Consider the following 23,175-nt stretch of genomic DNA (forward strand, 5'->3'; position numbering starts at 1 on the left):
TGTTACTATTTACTATCTACACAATAGAAACAGGTTTCAGTACTAAAAGTATTGTTCAAATTAGCAAACTGTAACCATTTTTAGCTAGAAATACAAACTCCTACACGATGGATTGAAACAAAAAAACACAGATTTGTCTGGAATTCTACCTTCAAGTTTCTCAAAAAGGCGACCATTTTAGTTTTGTTGAACATTACCCAGATTCACAAGTCACTGGTACTTACGAATAATAAACAAACCTTCACATACTTGTCAGCTGACAAATTGAAGTGAGCCCTCACACATACAAGAAAACAAACCCATTGGTTCATTGGGACCATATGATCTGTCACTGATAATAAACAAACTACAATGGACCACCTAACTTACTGATCTTTCATTATATGGCAGGAATTAGAACCATCTATTGGTGATAAATTGCTGCAACTATGGTCAAAAGTTGAAGAATACAAGCATGGATCTGGTGATGCCTCATCTCGTACAACTCCAGCCAACTCTCCACCCAATCACAGCCCAGGACCAAAAGGTGGAAAGGGAAAAAACAGTGATAAATCGAAATCACCTCAATTTCATACACAAACTCCTCCCATGACCCCACAATATCCTAAAAGTTCACCTCTGCTCGGTACAGTTCCACCGTTCTCTCCCGCTCATCCTCAGGTATATCAGACTCCAACTGGATCGCCGATACCACTTGCGCACTCATCTCCATCTCATTATCCTGGAATGGTTTTCCAGCCACGTGGTGCATCCGGTGATTACTTCAATGCAGGTGCAATGTCACAGCTTTCATTAGGTAACAATGCTCCCATGATGCATCCTAATATGTACAACCAGTATGGACAAAAAGGAGGTAGTCCTGGCAATAGAGGGGGTATTCCTGGCAATAGAGGGGGTAGTCCTGGCAATAGAGGAGGGTCTCGTAGAAATGGTGGACAACATAGAAATAAATCCTATGATAAATCAGACAATAAGAAATAATATGCAGAAGACGCACATTGTAATAACTAAGGTTGGTTAGTGGTTTGATCATTTGCATGTACATTTATATACAGGTCATGGTTCATTAATAGTATTTTTTTTTTTGCCATTATTCTTAAGGCATCTACAAAAATTTTAAAATTCAGTTGCCAATTTTTATTTATTGTTTAGTTATATTTTTAATGTTTTTTTTTTATAATTGTGAATATATCTTTTATCTATTCACGTTTTCATTACTGACATGTGGCAATGTAATGTATAGCCTCAATATGCTTGAAAAGTGTAATTAAAAAAAATGATGTCTAACATTATCAGGGGTAAGTAAAAGAGATATTGTTCGATCCATCTATGTATTTTAGTTAAATTTGAACTAATAATACTGATTTTTCAAAACATTCTTCAATAATTTGACATGTGTAATGTTTATATAAAGACATTGGTTTAAATAACCATTTTGGATTTGTTATATTCTAACTTTCATATGGAGAGACATGTAGTATTGTGTTATGTTCAATGTAAAGAGGGATGTGTGGTAAGAGAAAATTGCTATGGCAACTGAATAGGTTGCTAGTGTATAATGAAACCATTTTATTTTCAATGGCATTTAATTTCACTATTTTGATTTTTGAGCAATTTCATTGAATTTGAGTTTATGAACTTGTCAGGAAAGCAATGAGTTCTATTGTTATTTTACAAGTTAACACAAATTTAATTTAGTGAATTTTACTTATCAGTGAAAAAAGCAAAATTAAAAGCCAATGAATAATTGATGTATTATATATTCAAAAAAAGATCATTTGGTGAAATATTTTGGCATCTCAGCTCATCACTTAAGCAATATTAGGTTTTGATTCATGGCAGCAGCAGCATTAAATAATGTACATTATTCACATTAAAAACTTGTATACTGCCCTCTGTTGTCATCTGTTGAGTACAGTTTATCATTTGTTTTTATAATATTAATGATTTTCAATTGTATTAAAGAAACCATGACCATAATTAACTACATGTACATTGTTGTACTTTTTTACTATTTGATTTTAATAACTTAAAAAATTGTAAATAATCATCCTCCAGCCCCGCAATAAATTACGTTTCCATCTAAGTCGTGTTATAGATGGTGGTTGACCAATCATATGACTTGTTACATTTTATTAACGAACCACAGGGACTGTTATAATGGAATTTGATTTGTATCTCTGGTCACCTGTATTAAAAAAAAAGGTCTCAATAATTTTGATTATTTAATTATGAACTATTTAATTTATTCATATTCACAATTAATTAATTTGACCATATTCTTAACTAGCTTGGTGGTCATTTCATCTAACTTTTGAAATAATTGTGTAGCATGGATGAATGCTTTTAATAGATTATTAGTTATGAATATGTATTTAAAGGCACATACTAAATGAGCCTTTATGGCAAGTAAACTACTTTCTTTTTGCTAGCCCTTTATTTAACTTTTGAATGCCAATTTTAGCAAATGTAATTAATTTTTGATCAGGTCCTGAACCGTATGGGAAATTGTTAACAAAAATGTTTCACCAACAAAATATTATGGAACTGAAAAGTACTGAGTGCGAGTGCTGGCAATCATACAAGTCATATTATAATAACCAGGCAGTGTCACTTTATGAGCTAACATTTCCTGACCTTTAAACCCAACATCTCTGAATATGACAATGTATTTGTAATGAAAGTTGTTACAGAACTTGTCTGTTTTGGGGGGGACTATTTTGTGGAAGGTTACAAAAGTTGACAATGGTGGTGAATGGGTTTTTAATGCCCCATTACTGCCCCCCCCCCCCCCCAAATTGCTGAAATATCTGAAGACAACTGGGATTTATATTGTCTCTAAAACCTTTTGAATGCCAAAGTAAAGTTTTGTAATTTCTCACAAATGACCCTGGATATTTTCAAGACCAGTAGCCAATTATGAACAAGTAAAAGTTGTAAAATCATGTTTTTGGGCATTATCACCCAAAACAAGCCTGACAATATAAACAAAGGTTCAGTTCTATAATACCTGGAAGACTCAAAACTGAACAAGCCTGAGAATATTGTTTAATTTACAGATTGGTATTCAAGGTATTTCATGCAAATCTTTGAAAATGAGACTGGAAAAATTGTTCATTTTGAAATAATTTACAAATAGATGAGTTTGACCATTTTTTACTGTATCCCATTTAAGGGTAGTCTGATTTTCTTTTTAGGAACTATGGCAACTCTGTCACAGATGTTCTACCAGAAAAAAAAATGTTTCCTGTTCAATTTTAAATAAAATTCAGGTGTATAAGTTTAAAGAAACTTGTGTCTGTGTGCTGTTTCTTTTTCTTTATTACCAGTGTAATCATTATTAACAAGGTACCTATTTAAACCTTAGGACTGTTTTTATTTTATGATTTGATTCTGGATCAATCAAACAAGAATATTTGATACATCTAAAAACAATTGAATTTACCATCAAAAGCCTGACTTTATATGAACATCACCGACATTAAATGCATTCAGGATTATTGATGTTGCTCTCCTTTCACATTGGAAATGGAATGACTAGTAGTGTAACATTCACCATTAAATGCATTCAGGATTATTGATGTTGCTCTCCTTTCACATTGGAAATGGAATGACTAGTAGTGTAACATTCACCATTAAATGCATTCGGGATTATTGATGTTGCTCTCCTTTCACATTGGAAATGGAATGACTAGTAGTGTAATATTCACCATTAAATGCATTCGGGATTATTGATGTTGCTCTCCTTTCACATTGGAAATGGAATGACTAGTAGTGTAATATTCACCATTAAATGCATTCAGGATTATTGATGTTGTTCTCCTTTCACATTGGAAATGGAATGACTAGTAGTGTAACATTCATTTAAATTGTATGTATTCTTGTGATTAACCCTTGTAATATAAAAACAATCCCTCATTAACGTATCACAATGTAAATATTACAATTAATGTAAATATACAGTACTGAAAAGCTAAGGTAAAGTAAGAGTATTTTTGATATCATACAAAATGACTTCATTGGATAACTTCTGAATTGGGTTAAAATATGCCGCAATATTTATGTAACAGTTTATGTCAAAGTGTGTTATGCGAGGGTTCCTTCATTACAAATATACTATGTGATGGTTACTGCATATAATCACGGCAATTTCCATAAATCTGAAGTACAAATATTAAAAGTTCAAATGACATTACAAAGCTGGACAATATCCATAGACACAAATAAATTTTAAATTATAATATATTATTGTGATGCTATACTTTAATTAAAATAAAATCATGATTACAAAAAAATCAAGTATAAAAAAAATGATTGTCATATTTGCAGAAAACATCTGAATAAAATGCACCATGTTTTTGAGTTGCATGGCAACAGCTGATAATAAACTGATACAAATAAATTATTGGTCAAAGTTGTGAAATCTGTTACTAGTGTAGAACATATTCTTTGATAATTATCATAGATCTTGAAATATACATTTTTGTATAAAAAGATGTCAAGAAAAAAAAAGTAAGTATAATTACATATAGTTTTTCAAGAAATATATTTTTGTTAAACTCCTTCTGAATGGCTTATTTATAGTACTGATTGCTTAATCAATGTTTATATATTTACATAATATACAGTATAAAAAATGAAATGGAGAATTTGATTTTGACAAATGAGGTGTGTGCTGCACATCAACTACAAAATATTGATAGTTCTCGTCATCCAGATTACATGTATGTGCATTTCCTAGTATTGCCAATAGGTGGCGCTATGCTGCTGCAAGTACTTTACTACTTGGCCCATTCCCACTTTTCAACCATAATATTTTTTACTTAGAGTAAAACAAATCAATCTATGATAAATTTAAAAATAAATTCTCTGTTTTTAATATAAAAGTTTCTTCATATACAAATTTCCAAAAAAAAAATAACATGAGTGATCCTGATTAAATCAAATTCTGTGATTTAATAATATATTAATTATGTACGCCATAAGTGGAAGAAATTTAACATTATAAAAATTGCAAAATGTTCATACTCCCCAATTTAACGCCTCTCGTAAATCATTTTGAACTTTCTGCGCTAAATCCAATCGTTTACATTTATGTAACGAAGACCGCAGCAATCCCACTTTTTTTTCATTGTCACCTTTAGTTTTCTGTCGCCATGTGATAAGCACCTGTTTAGCTTGGGCTGGACGATCGTCACGATAGTTAGAGCGTATTTTGCGTACGCTAACATCTCCCACATTCAGGTAAACAGAGAGCGGTTCAACAACGTCTGTCAGATGCCGAGATAGCTTATCAAATGCAGCTTCTGACAAACATGCTGTGAATAATGAGATATATAATTAAAATACTGCGATTAGTGAAATAATGTGGTTACATATATTAATACAACAGAAATGTAGACATAAAGTTTTAGCAATCCAACAAGTTTATGTCAACCAAGGCAAAGCTTAAATAGCTGCAAAAACATAATTTGCTCTCCAGCAAGATAGTTAAATAGTGAAAGAAATCTTGGCAAATGAGTTATTTCATTATTGTCACGTAATTCCTGGATAAAGGAACTTGGAAGGAAATAGATATTGGAATAAGTCTCCATATAAATGCATGAATGTGATCTGATCTGTCATGGTCTTTAATATACAATAGAGTATAATATATACAAAACTTGAGCTAGGCCAGGGTTGATAAATGTGTACAGCTTTCATTGCAGGAGTTCATACTGTATTGTATTGTTATTCCAAATACAATAAATATTTTGTAACAATCTCCATATCCTGTTAAGTAGTTATGTCATCATACTTTTAATGTTTCACTTGTATTTATAATCTATTGTCCATTTCAGAATTATGAACAAGCTTAGATATGCAACCTTTCAGAAGCCATGATGTTTGAAGACAAACAAAAACAGCACACTGTGACCAAAACTCAGTTTCCAGTAAAAATAATACTGGTAATTTAATCTAACCAAAATGAATGTGTGACACACAAAGAGTCATGAAAAACAAGCCATGCATGCCACAGTCCGTGTTAGTTTTCAAATCTAAGTTATATAGTTTTGTTTATAGTAATATAGTACTTGTTCATAATTAGAATTAATTGCTCTGGAACAGCATTAATTAAAAACAAAATGGCCACCATTTGGCGATTTTTCAGTACAAAAAAGGCCGCCATTTGGCCATCTTTTATCAGATCATGCATATGTATAATAGTATGTATGATGTATGTGTGAAGTGTGAATGTAATCGGATCAGGCATGTCTAAGATATAGGTCTGACCACACACAGACGCATGGACGAACGGATTCATAGAGGTCAATCAAAAGTCCCTGTTTTGTGGACTGAGCCGAACAGGGACTAAAAATAGAAGCACTAAACAGAGTCAGCAAACCTTGAAATGCCGAGTTGAAAGTCAAATTTATACATTCACTGTGGTTACTACACACCAACTATAACATATAATTATAATGATTATCTCACAGTATTTCTTTTGAACACAACTTATCTACGATACTTGGTGAGCAGAAAATGTTTCTGTTTGATCTGTTCATGAAACGAAAATGCTGAGAAACCTTAAATTGAAAGCAGCCATTTTTAGAACATTCTTAAGATCTGCACAAGTACAAAAGCTGATATGATGTCTTAGATTACTGGAGGAGTTAATCCATGGTTACATTGACAACTTACAATATTCTAAAACCTGCGTGTTTGCCAACTACAAAATATATTTTGGTAGTAACTGATTGAAATATGGTAAATCCAAATTTGTTTGCAATACACCAGTAGTTTTAGAACCCATCAAAGGTTGTTTTCATTTTTATGTTTAATATGATTGTTGATTTCTTGTGAAAACCACTGATAGATTTATTTCAAAATTGTGTAATAAGAATGCCAATGTGCTACATTTTGTATAACCGTAAATATATTAAAAACTGCAAAAATGAACTATTTTTTTAATCACAGGTGATAAGAATGTGTTTAATGAGATGGAGCAATTGCAAACTAGTTCCTAATGATGAATAGTTGCAAAATAGATACATGTGCTAGCTTGAATATCAAAATTCATTATCCGTGATATCAGAATTATTATAATCTGATCATATGAAAAAAAATACACTTTATTAAAAGGTCAAGGGTCACTCATTATATTATATATAGCCTACCATCAAATATATGTCTTTCTCTGGCTTCCTTTGACATACCACGTCCCTGCAAACAAGAAATGTTATAATTTATAGCTCAGAGAATAATTCACTTTCAAAAACAAATAATTTTGCAGTTTATTGGTATGGTAGTTGAATACATTGACACTTCAAGTAATTGTTATATATAAATAGCTGCAGCTGTATTCTATGACTTCCATATAACAGAAATTGATAGTTCACACAGAATTTAAGTATTTAACAATGATTTAAATAAACCAGGTATGTATTGTTAAAGTCTGCAATCATTACAATATTCCCTGATTTCCAGGACAAGATTTCTACATTCCATTATTTACAAGTTTATTTTATTATTCCAACAACATCTTGTACCATATTTGATTCATTGTACTGAGTGAATCTTAAGTTCTGTGTCCAGCGGCAAGTTTTGTACTTTTTATTCTTATAAGATTGCTAGCAGCTGAAGAAGAGCTTAATCATATGATTTATTTAATCCTTTATTAAATCTTTTGGTGTTCAAAAGTAATTTTCCATTATATATATACAATATTCATGGAAATCTTTATACATATTATTTTAGCAGTATAGCTATGATATAATGATAATTTTGGTCAGAAAACAAAATAGTAAAATATTTCAGTGTTGAAAAAATAATTTTTCAAACATAGACCATGTGTATTATTAAATTTATTTTTATTTTACCTGTTCTTGTGATAGTTTTTCTTCCAAATCTGGGAGATCATCAGAATTCCACAGCAAAGCCATTAAAACCTGCCTGAGGCAAAAAAACACAAATTATGTGAATATAAAAAGTAAAAAATCAATCTCCGTCCCATGTCTCATTTACTACCACACTGCAGGATTTTCTGACTCAATATTTGTTTAGAAGACAAAGGCAAGTCAGTTTACTGCTGATAAAAAATATTTCTCTTGTTTCACATGGAATCGTACGTGTATTGTATGATTTATTTGTTTGTTTGTTTATTCATTCGTTCGTTCGTTCATTCATTCATTCATTCACATTTGACTTACTGGTTGACACTAAGTGGAGGGAGGACTATCTGAAATAGGCCATCAGGACTTCTCTCTTGGTCATCTTTCAAGTCTGCAGCAACCTTCCACCTTCTACTGTCAGCACTATACAAGCAATAGAGGTGATTCTTCTGACCTGGTATAACTGGTGATCTATCTTGCGGAGGACGTGTTGCTAGCGTTAAACGAACTGCCTTCTTTGGCTTAGGAGAGAACGTAGTGCGGATAAATGGGTCTGCATACTTCAGGGTTCTTGTTGAAGATTCTGGAGTAGTAGTCTGGGCAAAGAAAATATAAGTCAATAAATACTATTCCAATACAAAATGGCTGCAGATTTTTAATATTCGAAAATGTGTTCAGTTTTATGTCTGAATATGATGGCTACTGTACAGTACCAGTCTATGTTGATGTATTAGAAAAGGATTTGTACCAGTCTATGTTGATGCACCAGACCATCTTTGTACCAGTCTTTGTTGATGCACTAGACCTGGTTTTGTACCAGTCTGTTGATGCACTAGACCTGGCTTTGTACCAGTCTATGTTGATGCACTAGACCTGGCTTTGTACCAGTCTTTGTTGATGCACTAGACCTGGCTTTGTACCAGTCTATGTTGATGCACTAGACCTGGCTTTGTACCAGTCTATGTTGATGCACTAGACCTGGCTTTGTATAAGTCTATGTTGATGCACTAGACCTGGCTTTGTACCAGTCTATGTTGATGCACTAGACCTGGCTTTGTACCAGTCTATGTTGATGCACTAGACCTGGCTTTGTACCAGTCTATGCTGATGCACTAGACCTGGCTTTGTGCCAGTCTATGTTGATGCACTAGACCTGGCTTTGTACCAGTCTATGTTGATGCATTAGACCTGGCTTTGTACCAGTCTATGTTGATGCACTAGACCTGGTTTTGTACCAGTCATTGTTGATGCACTAGACCTGGCTTTGTACCAGTCTATGTTGATGCACTAGACCTGGCTTTGTACCAGTCTATGTTGATGCACTAGACCTGGCTTTGTACCAGTCTATGTTGATGCACTAGACCTGGCTTTGTACCAGTCTATGTTGATGCACTAGACCTGGCTTTGTACAAGTCTACGTTGATGTACTAGACCTGGCTTTGTACCAGTCTATGTTGATGCACTAGACCTGGCTTTGTACCAGTCTATGTTGATGCACTAGACCTGGCTTTGTACCAGTCTATGTTGATGCACTAGACCTGGCTTTGTACCAGTCTATGTTGATGCACTAGACCTGGCTTTGTACCAGTCTATGTTGATGCACTAGACCTGGCTTTGTACCAGTCTATGTTGATGCACTAGACCTGGCTTTGTACAAGTCTACGTTGATGTACTAGACCTGGCTTTGTACCAGTCTATGTTGATGCACTAGACCTGGCTTTGTACCAGTCTATGTTGATGCACTAGACCTGGCTTTGTACCAGTCTATGTTGATGCACTAGACCTGGCTTTGTACCAGTCTATGTTGATGCACTAGACCTGGCTTTGTACCAGTCTATGTTGATGCATTAGACCTGGCTTTGTACCAGTCTATGCTGATGTATTAGAACAGAATTTGTACCAGTCTATGTTGATGTATTAGAACAGGATTTGTACCAGTCTATGTTGATGCACTATACCTGGCTTTGTACCAGTCTATGTTGATGCACTAGACCTGGCTTTGTACCAGTCTGTGTTGATGAACTAGACCTGGCTTTGTACCAGTTTATGTTGATGCTTTAGACCTGGCTTTGTACCAGTCTTTGTTGATGCACTAGACCTGGCTTTGTACCAGTCTATGTTGATGCATTAGACATGGCTTTGTACCAGTCTATGTTGATGCATTAAACCTGGCTTTGTACCAGTCTATGTTGATGCACTAGACCTGGCTTTGTACCAGTTTATGTTGATGCTTTAGACCTGGCTTTGAACCAGTCTATGTTGATGCACTAGACCTGGCTTTGTACCAGTCTATGTTGATGCATTAGACCTGGCTTTGTACCAATCCATGTTGATGCATTAAACCTGGCTTTGTACCAGTCTATGTTGATGCACTAGACCTGGCTTTGTACCAGTCTATGTTGATGCACTAGACCTGGCTTTGTACCAGTCTATGTTGATGCACTAGACCTGGCTTTGTACCAGTCTATGTTGATGCACTAGACCTGGCTTTGTACCAGTCTATGTTGATGCATTAGACCTGGCTTTGTACCAGTCTATGTTGATGCATTAGACCTGGCTTTGTACCAGTCTATGTTGATGCACTAGACCTGGCTTTGTACCAGTCTATGTTGATGCACTAGACCTGGCTTTGTACCAGTCTATGTTGATGCATTAGACCTGGCTTTGTACCAGTCTATGCTGATGTATTAGAACAGAATTTGTACCAGTCTATGTTGATGTATTAGAACAGGATTTGTACCAGTCTATGTTGATGCACTATACCTGGCTTTGTACCAGTCTATGTTGATGCACTAGACCTGGCTTTGTACCAGTCTGTGTTGATGAACTAGACCTGGCTTTGTACCAGTTTATGTTGATGCTTTAGACCTGGCTTTGTACCAGTCTTTGTTGATGCACTAGACCTGGCTTTGTACCAGTCTATGTTGATGCATTAGACATGGCTTTGTACCAGTCTATGTTGATGCATTAAACCTGGCTTTGTACCAGTCTATGTTGATGCACTAGACCTGGCTTTGTACCAGTTTATGTTGATGCTTTAGACCTGGCTTTGAACCAGTCTATGTTGATGCACTAGACCTGGCTTTGTACCAGTCTATGTTGATGCATTAGACCTGGCTTTGTACCAATCCATGTTGATGCATTAAACCTGGCTTTGTACCAGTCTATGTTGATGCACTAGACCTGGCTTTGTACCAGTCTATGTTGGTGCATTAGACCTGGCTTTGTACCAATCCATGTTGATGCATTAAACCTGGCTTTTTACAAGTCTATGTTGATGCACTAGACCTGGCTTTGTATCAGTCTATGTTGATGCTTTAGACCTGGCTTTGTACCAGTCCATGTTGATGCATTAGACCTGGCTTTGTATCAGTCTATGTTGATGCTTTAGACCTGGCTTTGTACCAGTCCATGTTGATGCATTAGACCTGGCTTTGTACCAGTCTATGTTGATGCACTAGACCTGGCTTTGTACCAGTCTATGTTGATGCACTAGACCTGGCTTTGTACAAGTCTATGTTGATGCACTAGACCTGGCTTTGTACAAGTCTATGTTGATGTACTGGACCTGGCTTTGTACCAGTCTATGTTGATGCACTAGACCTGGCTTTGTACCAGTCTATGTTGATGCACTAGACCTGGCTTTGTACCAGTCTGTGTTGATGCACTAGACCTGGCTTTATACCAGTCTATGCTCATGTATTAGAACAGGATTTGTACCAGTCTATGTTGATGCACTAGACCTGGCTTTGTACCAGTCTATGTTGATGCACTAGACCTGGCTTTGTACCAGTCTATGTTGATGCACTAGACCTGGCTTTGTACCTGTCTATGTTGATGCCCAAAACCTGGTTTTGTACCAGTCTATGTTGATGCATTAAACCTGGCTTTGTACCAGTCTATGTGGATGCACTAGATCTGGCTTTGTACTAGTCTGTGTTGATGCATTAGACCTGGCTTTGTACCAGTCTATGTTGACGCACTAGACCTGGCTTTGTACCAGTCTATGTTGATGCACTAGACCTGCCTTTGTACCAGTCTATGTTGATGCATTAGACCTGCCTTTGTACCAGTCTATGTTGATGCATTAGACCTGGCTTTGTACCAGTTTGTGTTGATGCATTAGACCTGGCTTTGTACCAGTCTATGTTAATGCGCTAGACCTGGCTTTGTACCAGTCTATGTTGATGCACTAGACCTGGCTTTGTACCAGTCTATGTGATGCACTAGACCTGGCTTTGTACCAGTCTTTGTTGATGCACTAGACCTGGCTTTGTACCAGTCTATGTTGATGCATTAGACCTGGCTTTGTACCAGTCTATGTTGATGCACTAGACCTGGCTTTGTATAAGTCTATGTTGATGCACTAGACCTGGCTTTGTACCAGTCTATGTTGATGCACTAGACCTGGCTTTGTACCAGTCTATGTTGATGCACTAGACCTGGCTTTGTACCAGTCTATGCTGATGCACTAGACCTGGCTTTGTGCCAGTCTATGTTGATGCACTAGACCTGGCTTTGTACCAGTCTATGTTGATGCACTAGACCTGGCTTTGTACCAGTCTATGCTGATGCACTAGACCTGGCTTTGTGCCAGTCTATGTTGATGCACTAGACCTGGCTTTGTACCAGTCTATGTTGATGCATTAGACCTGGCTTTGTACCAGTCTATGTTGATGCACTAGACCTGGCTTTGTACCAGTCTATGTTGATGCACTAGACCTGGCTTTGTACCAGTCTATGTTGATGCACTAGACCTGGCTTTGTACCAGTCTATGTTGATGCACTAGACCTGGCTTTGTACCAGTCTATGTTGATGCACTAGACCTGGCTTTGTACCAGTCTGTGTTGATGCACTACACCTGGCTTTGTACCAGTCTATGTTGATGCACTAGACCTGGCTTTGTACAAGTCTATGTTGATGCACTTGACCTGGCTTTGTACCAATCTATGTTGATGCATTAGACCTGGCTTTGTACCAGTCCATGTTGATGCACTAGACCTGGCTTTGTACCAGTCTATGTTGATGCACTAGACCTGGCTTTGTACCAGTCTATGTTGATGCACTAGACCTGGCTTTGTACAAGTCTATGTTGATGCACTTGACCTGGCTTTGTACCAATCTATGTTGATGCATTAGACCTGGCTTTGTACCAGTCTATGTTGATGCACTAGACCTGGCTTTGTACCAGTCTATGCTGATGTATTAGAACAGGATTTGTACCAGTCCATGTTGATGTATTAGAACAGGATTTGTACCAGTCTATGTTGATGCACTAGATCTGGTTTTGTACCAGTCTATGTTGATGCACTAGACCTGGCTTTGTACCAGTCTATGTTAATGCACTAGACCTGGCTTTGTACCAGTCTATGTTGATGCATTAGACCTGGCTTTGTACCAGTCTATGTTGATGCACTAGACCTGGCTTTGTACCAGTCTATGTTGATGCACTAGACCTGGCTTTGTACCAGTCTATGTTGATGCACTAGACCTGGCTTTGTACCAGTCTATGCTGATGCACTAGACCTGGCTTTGTACCAGTCTATGTTGATGCACTAGACCTGGCTTTGTACCAGTCTATGTTGATGCACTAGACCTGGCTTCATACCAGTCTAAGTTGATGCACTAGACCTGGCTTTGTACCAGTCTATGTTGATGCACTAGACCTGGCTTTGTCCCAGTCTATATTGATGCACTAGACCTGGCTTTGTACCAGTCTATGTTGATGCACTAGTCCTGGCCTTGTAGGTGTTCAAATTATCATTCCTATTTGACCCCTCACCTCCAGTGTAACATCTGTTGGCCCAGAAAAACATCCTGGCTGAACTGACACAGATAGAGGATGTTTTGATGGCATGACAACCTCTCCACCTTTGTCATCCAGTGTTACTGTGGATCTCAGACTGCGTAGTAATACTGCATATGAAGAAAACTGCTTGACTTTGATTTCTGCAAACACCAGATCCTGTGGGTGTGAAAAATATTTATTCAGACATTTAATTTATTGTACGGCATTATATGTAATTATATTTTATAAATTTCATTATTTATATATTTTTATAATTGTTTTTATTATTACATGTATCTTATTTTGTATTTCTTTAACTATTGCCTTGTGAGCTTTCATGATTACGGTACCTACACTTTTAAAAAAATCCAATAAATAATATAAATGAAAGTATATGATGAAAATAAATAATAAAAAACATAAATAAATAAATACCAAACTAGGATCTTTAATTGTAATTACCCGCACAATATTGCTGATGTTTTCAATAAATTATCAAATTTCTCACGTTATGTATTTTTAAAAAGAACAGTAGTAAAATTTGTATAGAGATACTCATATTTGGATAACTATTAGATAAATGACTAAAATAATAGACACAAACACACCTACATTTTTTTTCAATTTAGTATTATGAGTGGATCTCTAAAGAAGAATTTGAACAACTCAACACAAGACACTCTGTCATTCATGGATTGACTTGGATAGCAATATTATTTTAGTTTTGTTTCATCAGAATTGGTTTTTTGTTTGAATTTTATTAGTATTTTATGTCAAGAAACTGAAAATGTTGTAAACAAGCAAAAGTATTTTCAATCAAATGAGTTTAAAGTTGTAAGACCAAGGAGGATGCAACTTTAAAATTACATAAACACATTCACCATGACAACACATGATCAATGTTGTCACAGAATTCTAATTTTGACTTACTGGATAGTCTACAAAGCGTCTTTCTGTAGAAATAGTTGACATTATTGACCACTTCTTGCGATTTTTTGAACACTTCACCATGATATCGCCTCCAAAGTCATTTTTACTGTCATATCTGATAGCTAGGAAGACAGGAATAGGCATCTCATCAGTATTAACTGACAACAAAGATGGTGTCACGATCAGACTAACTTGTTTCTGATTAGCTGCAGCTGGACTTACAGGAGAGCGTTCAAGTGACGAGCAAGTAATCTTGTTTTTAAAACTATCAATAATATAACCAGGTGCGCGAAGTATGCAGAGTGGTGACCGAACTCTTGGTGGTAAACTGTTAATAACAAAAACAACAAATAATTAATTAAATAGTCCAACTGAGTTATAATATTTACTATATGCAAGTATATTCATATACGACACAGAGCTGCTTCTGGAATGGCAGAAATACTTCATTTTTGTGATTTTTGTAAATGGCTGCCATTCAGACATCTTGAATTACAAAATGAATGAACATCCATATGCATCCTATAATGCACTGTGTATGATTGAAGGTTTAATATGATTGGTCCAGGTATATCCAAGATACGGGTGGAGATAAATGAATGCACACATGCTTGAAGTCAAACAATAAGTCCCAGTTATCGGTGAAAAACTAATATGCTGAAAAATTAGTTCATCTATCATATTTATCAATTTAAAGTAATGACTATAACAATTGAAAGTTAGGATGTAATAACAAAATAATGTTCTATAGATAATTTATATAAATATTAAAATATAATGTAAATATATTTGCATTTTCATTGTGTTTCATTGGTGGCTGTACATATTTCTTTTGTATAAATTCTAGACACCATAACAGCATATCTTACTGAACAGTCTGATCATTGGATAGTTTAGTGATAGTTTAGTGATAGTTTAGTGATAGTTCAGTGATAGTTTAGTGGTAGTTCAGTGATAGTTTAGTGATAGTTTAGTAATAGTTTAGTGATAGTTTAGTGAAAACGACATTGGCTGGGGGAGCACAAGTGATTGGCAATTTATGCACAGTAGTGTTGTGCAGTAGTTTTAGTGAAGTCATTCATGTACTACCGATACTTACATTATATCTACCTGGTGTACAATATACCAAGTAATATCCACCTAGTGGGCAATATACCAAGTAATATGCACCTAGTGGGCAATATACCAAGTAATATGCACCTAGTGGGCAATATACCAAGTAATATGCACCTAGTGGGCAATATACCATGTAATATCCACTTAGTGGACAATATACCATGTAATGTTTACCTAGTGGACAATATATCATGTAATGTTCACCTAGTGGGCAATATACCAAGTAATATGCACCTAGTGTACAATATACCAAGTAATATGCATCTAGTGGGCAATATACCATGGAATATCGACTTAGTGGACAATATACCATGTAATGTTTACCTAGTGGACAATATATCATGTAATGTTCACCTAGTGGGCAATATACCAAGTAATATCCACCTAGTGTACAATATACCATGTAATATGCACTTAGTGGACAATATACTATGTAATGTTTACCTAGTGGACAATATACCATGTAATAATATACTATTTTTGAATTTTAGATTATGCAATATTGAAACCCAGTCTAGTATTCCCATGAGATTTGGGAGATACATTACCAATAATATTGATTAAAAGATAAATGATTTACTTCATTGGACACAAATGGCAAAGCATATTCCCTCTGGGACAAATGACCTTTGAATGTGTATCACCAGTAATCAGTAGAAAGAATTAAAATGTTTATCAGATTTTGACTACTATTTTCTCATGATATTACATAATATTTTCACACAGGGCATCTGTCGTTCACACAAAGAGAAGATTTTAAACTGATGAATTAGGTGACCAAGTTTGACACAGTTTTGAATAGAATTAGTAAAAAAGTTATTGTGTACACATTAACAATTATTAATAACGATGACGACAACGACGACAGACATTTCCCCCCTGATATACCTTTCCCCTTCATCTTTGATGATATGGGCAAGGTAATAGCATGTGGTGATTTGGGCAATATCACGATTTGTTGTCTGCCCCCAAGCTGTTGATCATGACCATAATATTTCATTGGCATCATTGATATTATACCTTGGGCAGGCAACAAAGCAAGATATTGCCCTTACAAACGTGCGTTATTATTTAACTGTTATGTGATTGAGTTCTAACCAATCATAGTGATGTGGTTGTTTATTAAACTTACCCTAGCAATGGCCAGTTCCTTGGATCGGTGTCCTCTAATTCCTCTAATGCACGGCTGGCATTGATCACTAAAGCCTCACATTCTTTAGTCCTTCTAGTTAAATTTGAAATGATGTTAGGGTCAATAAAAGTTGAAGTGTCAGCTACAGCCATTTGGCAAGTGATTGCTAGCTTAGAGGTTCTCTCTGCAGCTACTCTTGCTTCCTTCCCTGCTTCCAGAGTTCTTTCAGCAACATGCATAACATCACCTGTTTTCCAGTAGTCATCTGAATTCTTATCTGGCATTTCTGCAGCTTTATCTGGTTTCTTGTCTTCATCTACAGCTTCCTCTGTAGTTCCAAGCATTTCCAGGGCTGTATCAATTGCTTTCTTGGCTAAGGCAAGTGTATCATCAATAACTGCTTTTGCATTCTCAACCGCATCTTCACCTCTTTGTCTGTGAGGATCAGCTTGTATAAATTTGGACATTTTTATTTCCGCAGACTTTGCTGATTTCTTTGCATCACTGCACTTCTGCTTGCACGCCTTGCTCATGTTATCCAGTTCCACAAGAACAGTTTCAGAAATGTCACTACTCCCTTTCGTCAAAGCTCTTTCCACTTCTTGAAGTTTTTCTTGAAAATCTTTCATATTTTTGCTGGCAGGTTCAATCAATGTCGTGGTGTTATCTGCTGATTTCTGAGCTTCTTTGACTATTTTCTTCAAGTCATCATCAGCATCTTTTAGTTCCGACATTGCAATCTGACCAATCATATCCACTATATGTTGTGAGTATGTTACCTGAGTTTCACATTCTTCATATACTTTATACATTTCTTCCAAACCTGATTTGACATTTGCAGTTGTCTGTGCCGTCTGTATATCCTCCAATCCTTTCACTAATTCTTTGATTTTACCAACCGCCTTTTCAAGTACTCTCTGCATGGAATCTGCATATTCCAAACTTTCATTTGCATCTTCTGTATTTTTCCTCATCTGTGTTCCGAATATTGGACTCTTCTCCTCTGTTAGGGTGTTTTTCATGTGTCCTGAAATTTGTTCAAGCCTTTTAGCAGCTTTATCAGCATCTTCAATGGTGTCTTTTATTTCCTCACAAGCTTCATCTATATCTGCTTCAGTGTTTTCATCTTCTGAACTACTTGTAACAGACGATGCAATTTGGATGGTTTCCTGAGCAAGCCTAATTTCAACTCTTAGCTTGTCTGCATATGTAGTACATTTCTCAGCTAACTGATTCGCTTCTACTATACTTTCCTCCATTAATGAATCTGCAGTTGATAGATCAGTTGAGATGGCACCAGTAATTGATGTAAAAGCTGATGCCATCTTTTTGGTCGCCCCGGCCTTAGACAAGGCATTGTTGATTAGCTCAGAAAACTTCTCTGCTGTGTCTGTTAGACGCTTCAAGGTAGAGCTACCTGTAAAAAAATAAAATTGAAAAACTTGTAGTGATCAGACTTAGTGAATCGTGTTTGTCAATAGTGGAATTAGATCAGATTGTATAGAACTGTAACCCACTATATTTTTTGCAAATTTTGTAAATCAATGGAAATCGCAAGATTTTGTAGCAGTGAAAATTTCTCTGGTGTTCAACGATATCAGTGACTTTTGTGAAACTCTGTCTTCATCACGAATGTCATAAAATCTTTAAATCAAAAAATTTTACCAGTGAAAATCAAATAATATATGTACCGTAATTTTATAGCATAATTGTAAAACCATATAAATAGACTATCATATCCAAAACAGAATGTACAAAAGAATTACTAAAACACATTGAAGAATTTATCATCTCTGATCAGCAAGATAATTCTGCAAACTTGCCTATGGTGCTCTTTTACCTAATCTGCATATAATTTACATGTAGTTTGCATATAATTAGAACAGTATATTATTTGTCAGCCATTTTTTTTGTTTTGATTGTAGTGTCCTCATTGGTTTATTGGTCATTTTTCTTATGTTCTTAGACATGTAAATTTGGTGATTTTTGCTGATAACAATTTTATGCAATTTGCAGATTTTATGACATTTGTGACAAACATTTTTCACCACTTTAAAATTTTGTGATTTGGATGTCATTTGGGTACCTTGTTTATTTCGCTGACTGGAAAATGTGCTAAATTAAAACCCAGTGAATATGTAAAGTTTAGCATAGAACACATTATCTAAATGATAAAACCTTGAATTTAAAACCCACTGAATATGCTTGAAATGGGAAATCAGCAAAATTTAAACCCAGTGAAAATTAGTCATTAGCATGACAAATTATTTTTTTTCAATGTTGAGTTGCCACACACACTGGAAATTTGACAACAAGCAATAAAATCCTTACAAATTTTAAACATTGTGCTCAGGTCATAGGTCATTGAAGCCTTGCAAACACCATGACATTATCTACCATTCAATGTTAAATAGTCTGCTGGTCTTTGACATCTTCAATGTCAATAAAGCTATATTGAATCTCACCTTCACTTTGTTCACTCTCCTCTTCATTTGGAAGTTTTTTATTGACATCATCTAGTACATGATTAACAGCAATAGCCAATCCATCTATGGCAGACATGAGAGAAGAACAAATCTTGATACATGTCTCCACTAGTGTATACCCCACATCAAGTCCATCTAGCAAATGTTTGACTTCAGTTTCATGGTCTCCATCTTGAGATGTTCCAACCACATCTAGTAAATCTTGCACTAGTTTTTCAATTTTAGCTTTACAACCAATGTTGTCATTTTTGTTTGGGTCTTCGTCAATTGATGCCATCGCTGGAAATAATATAGCACATTAATGTTAGAGATGAAAAATTCATTAAAATGCAATAGAAATATTTACAATGAAAATGGTCATTTTAGCAAGATTGTTTTTTTATTTCACGGTTATTAGTTTGTTGTTGTAATTTGTTGCTACAAAACCCTAGTGTATTAAAGCAAATATTACGCAAACGCAAATGCACAAAATTGTCACATTGTGGCATTTTTGTGAAATAGAACACCACTGCAGAATAAGCATACTTGTAGACACACACAATGATATAGTCAGTATTGTAGTTTCATTAAATTCAACAATCTACCATGGAATTATTCTCTCTTAAGTTAACGTCTGCAAACACTCGTCATTACTGCCAGAGTAGCATTAATCTGAGAAGTAGGTAGATTAGAAGTAGATTAAAACAAAACTCTCGCAATAACCACTTGGGTTATCAACTTGTGTCATGGGATTATAGTATTTGTCACATTTCTCACTGCAGAGATGATGAGTTAACCCAGTGAGAAATGTTACCATGCTACTCCAACTATCTTATGTGTTTGTCACCAAAAAGAAGCATAACATTTTTAGCAACAATATAAACATTCTCTTCATTAAGATGGCGATAATTTAGTGTACAATTACATATCTATATACGAGTGGTATATTCTGCCAGCAATGGTGAGAATGGACTACACAATGCTGAAATATAGATGAAAATTTGTGCCAATGCATGTATCTATAATCACTCCAGACAAGTTCAAGTCCATTGTCCATTTCATTTAATCAATTAAGTGTGGTTGAAGTTGAACATTTTAGATGCTGTATCCCATTTGAATATGGTATTTGTGATTTAAAGTTCTATAAATAACAAAATTGTATATTTGTAACCCCCACTCCATTCCAAAATACTATCACTGCATTTCTATCCCTGGAAAAGTCAAATGCTCTGCATGTACTTGTACTGGCATCGAACTCAACCAACTATACAGACTTAACGACATTTTGCTAATAACCACAACAATAACTTAACGACCAGCATTTACTTACCGAACAGAAGCGATAATGGGTCGAGGTCATTCCAAGTCACGCATTCAATTTTAGCAAAGGCAGACCGTGATCGACACGAATCAAAGACGCGGTTAAACCTTGACTCGAGAACAGACGCGAGATGTTGTGTTTATATTTGATGTAACTCAGATTCACCGTGAGTTCAATGACAGAGAGATGTCTATATGTTATGTACTGTATTGCAAAACATGAATTCCAAAGGAATGCACGACCGGCCCGGGGGTAACGTCAATCAATCACGATCAAGTTGTAGTAAGTATTCGGATCCGGGGTCTAGAGGCGGACTGAATCGGACGAGAGAAATCCACAGGTCGTGTACTGTTAGACTGTATGTAATTGAAAACAACAACTTACCGTGTTAAGTAACCAGCATACAAACACTCACACAGGCTGACATCGACATGAACAACAGTACACACCCGTAGTACATAACACTGTATTTCACAACAACGGTAACGAGATGAGCATGTCACGTGACCTTTGACACACATCTTTGAATACGTGATTTGATTGGTCCGCTGAACGCTACACATTTCATTTTCACATTTAGAATATTAGTACAGAAGCCAAGGTTTACAGAAGCCGTATAAATGCCCCTCTAGATAACAATGGGTGTTCTCAATAGGAGCATATCCAGGGTCATTTTCGGCAAACACAATTAAATGGAAGGGGTTATGGTTTGTAGTGGGAATCCCAATCTGATTAAAATAATCCGTACGAAACTCTTCCCTGTTACAAGTAACCTGTAGAATGCTGTGTGGGTAATATTTTTATATTGATTTTTGTTGCATTTGCAGCAAATAGTTACCAAACAATGAGAAATCTATAGGATTGGATATACCTCTCAGCTGGCTTCACATGCATAGTTCAAGACTGCCTAACCGGTGCTTATACCAGGATTTAGTTGCAGCACTGTGGTCTGTGGTTACAGCTTCATTTTCCGAGTAATCACAAGAAATTGACATCACAATAGAAAATAAAAGACTGGCACTCCCATACAATTAATAGCAAGTGAAATTCCTGGAATTGAAACATAGATTTTGAAGTCACTGGTGTAGGCATTGAATAACTTCAAGTTGGCATAAAGACGAGGTAGTTTATTTAATCAGTGCTGAACTAGAGGTTGAAATTATAATTAAGTTCGTTGTCATATAATTTGTTTATTTAAATTTCTCCTGAATTCAAATAGAATACACTGGTGAATGGATGTTTTTGAGGTGTGGTTACATTGTGTATGGAGTGGTAGGGTTGGGTGTCATATAATTTTTTCATTTTCAACTCTCATGAAATCACACAGAATTTCACTTAATTTATTTTCGATGAAAAGTTTTCAAGCATACGGTGTGAATCAAATTTTCACTGTGCTGTGTCAAGTCTCAATAGAGTACGAGGGAAATGGCATTTTCACTGGAATTTATTTTAGCGGAAAAATGTTCACAGTGAAAGGAAGTATTCCACATTATTACATATATACTGCAGTTTATTTTGATTCGTCCCTGAAATCAAAATCGGTACTTCCACACCCCATATGCAAATGAGGTCTGAGAGCGAATAAAGTAGTCCGTTCAAGAGTAGCGTTTTTCGAAACATAGCAGAAATAAACAATATTTAGAAGTACGATACTTTACGTTTGGGTACATGAATATATTTGCCGAGTGAAATGAAATTTGAACAACAGTAATGGTACTTCTAAGCAGTAACTTATTTTGACTAAAACTAATTTGCATATCACCCATGCAATGATGTTTTTGGTATTTTCACGGTCAATATGCAAATGAACATGGTATTGGCGATTCGCTCCACTTGGATTGCCCTTAAAATCACTTTAATTTTGTGTATCTGTGTGTGTGTGTGATTTCTAGTGTTTTCACGTATTAATTCTTCTGTGATTTGTTTGGCTTGGCCGATTTCGCTCAAACTTAGCAGGTAGGTCACACCTTCACCCTAGTTATCAGGAAATGTATCTCCTACAAATTTTGGATACAACACCTCAGACATAGCTCATTTTGCTCAGCTTGAGTGTGGGCACAAAGTTACTATTGGTAAAATCTGAAAACAAATTCTGACCACCGTTTCCATGGAAACAGCCAACAACTGAATTTTTTAATACCTTCACGCCAAATGTATCACACCCTACATTTCTATGATTAAAAAGCATGGACGTAGCTCATTCTAATCCGCTTGAGTGTGGGCAACAATTTACTGAGTTTTTTTTGGCTTGGCTAATTTTGTTTATAATTGACAGGCAGGTCGTACTTCACTAATTGGCAAAACAATCCTGGTCCACAGCTACCATGGCAACAGCCAAAAACTGTTATTTGAATACTTTCGACCCCAAATTTACCTCCCACTAGTCTTGTATTCATGCCTTTTATTTTGGCTACGTTGCACACCGGTAAGAGATCACTGACGCCGACATTGTTACACTGTATCAACGTAATCCCGACGCAACTTTGAACTTTGAATGAACTGTAAATGCTGCCTGCAATCTAGAAAATACTATCGGTTGGAAATAATAAAT

General features: G+C 35.7%; 2 protein-coding genes across 2 annotated transcripts in view; one reads left to right on the forward strand and one right to left on the reverse strand.

Annotated features, from left to right (window-relative positions):
• LOC102802477 (3'-5' RNA helicase YTHDC2-like) overlaps positions 1 to 3,291 on the forward strand; it is a 102,077-nt gene extending 98,786 nt beyond the window's left edge. Inside the window, exon 33 of the mRNA XM_085507262.1 lies at positions 391 to 3,291. Coding sequence (XP_085363388.1) covers positions 391 to 981 — 591 coding nt within the window. The 3' untranslated portion in view covers positions 982 to 3,291. The remainder of the gene's footprint in view (positions 1 to 390) is intronic.
• On the reverse strand, positions 3,278 to 21,110 carry LOC144347244 (uncharacterized). The gene is made up of 9 exons (XM_078007370.2): positions 21,009 to 21,110; positions 19,304 to 19,603; positions 16,839 to 18,255; positions 14,591 to 14,918; positions 13,655 to 13,837; positions 8,190 to 8,467; positions 7,860 to 7,932; positions 7,158 to 7,203; positions 3,278 to 5,318 (listed from the first exon to the last, which is right to left on the reverse strand). Exons 2-9 carry the CDS (start codon positions 19,599 to 19,601, stop codon positions 5,023 to 5,025), a joined length of 2,919 nt encoding a protein of 972 aa, XP_077863496.1. The 5' UTR covers positions 19,602 to 19,603; positions 21,009 to 21,110; the 3' UTR covers positions 3,278 to 5,022.
• Positions 21,111 to 23,175: the final 2,065 nt, after the last annotated feature.

This window comes from Saccoglossus kowalevskii, chromosome 13, assembly GCF_978046115.1.
Source record: "Saccoglossus kowalevskii chromosome 13, keSacKowa6.1, whole genome shotgun sequence".
In the NCBI taxonomy this organism is placed as follows: Eukaryota; Metazoa; Hemichordata; class Enteropneusta; family Harrimaniidae; genus Saccoglossus; species Saccoglossus kowalevskii.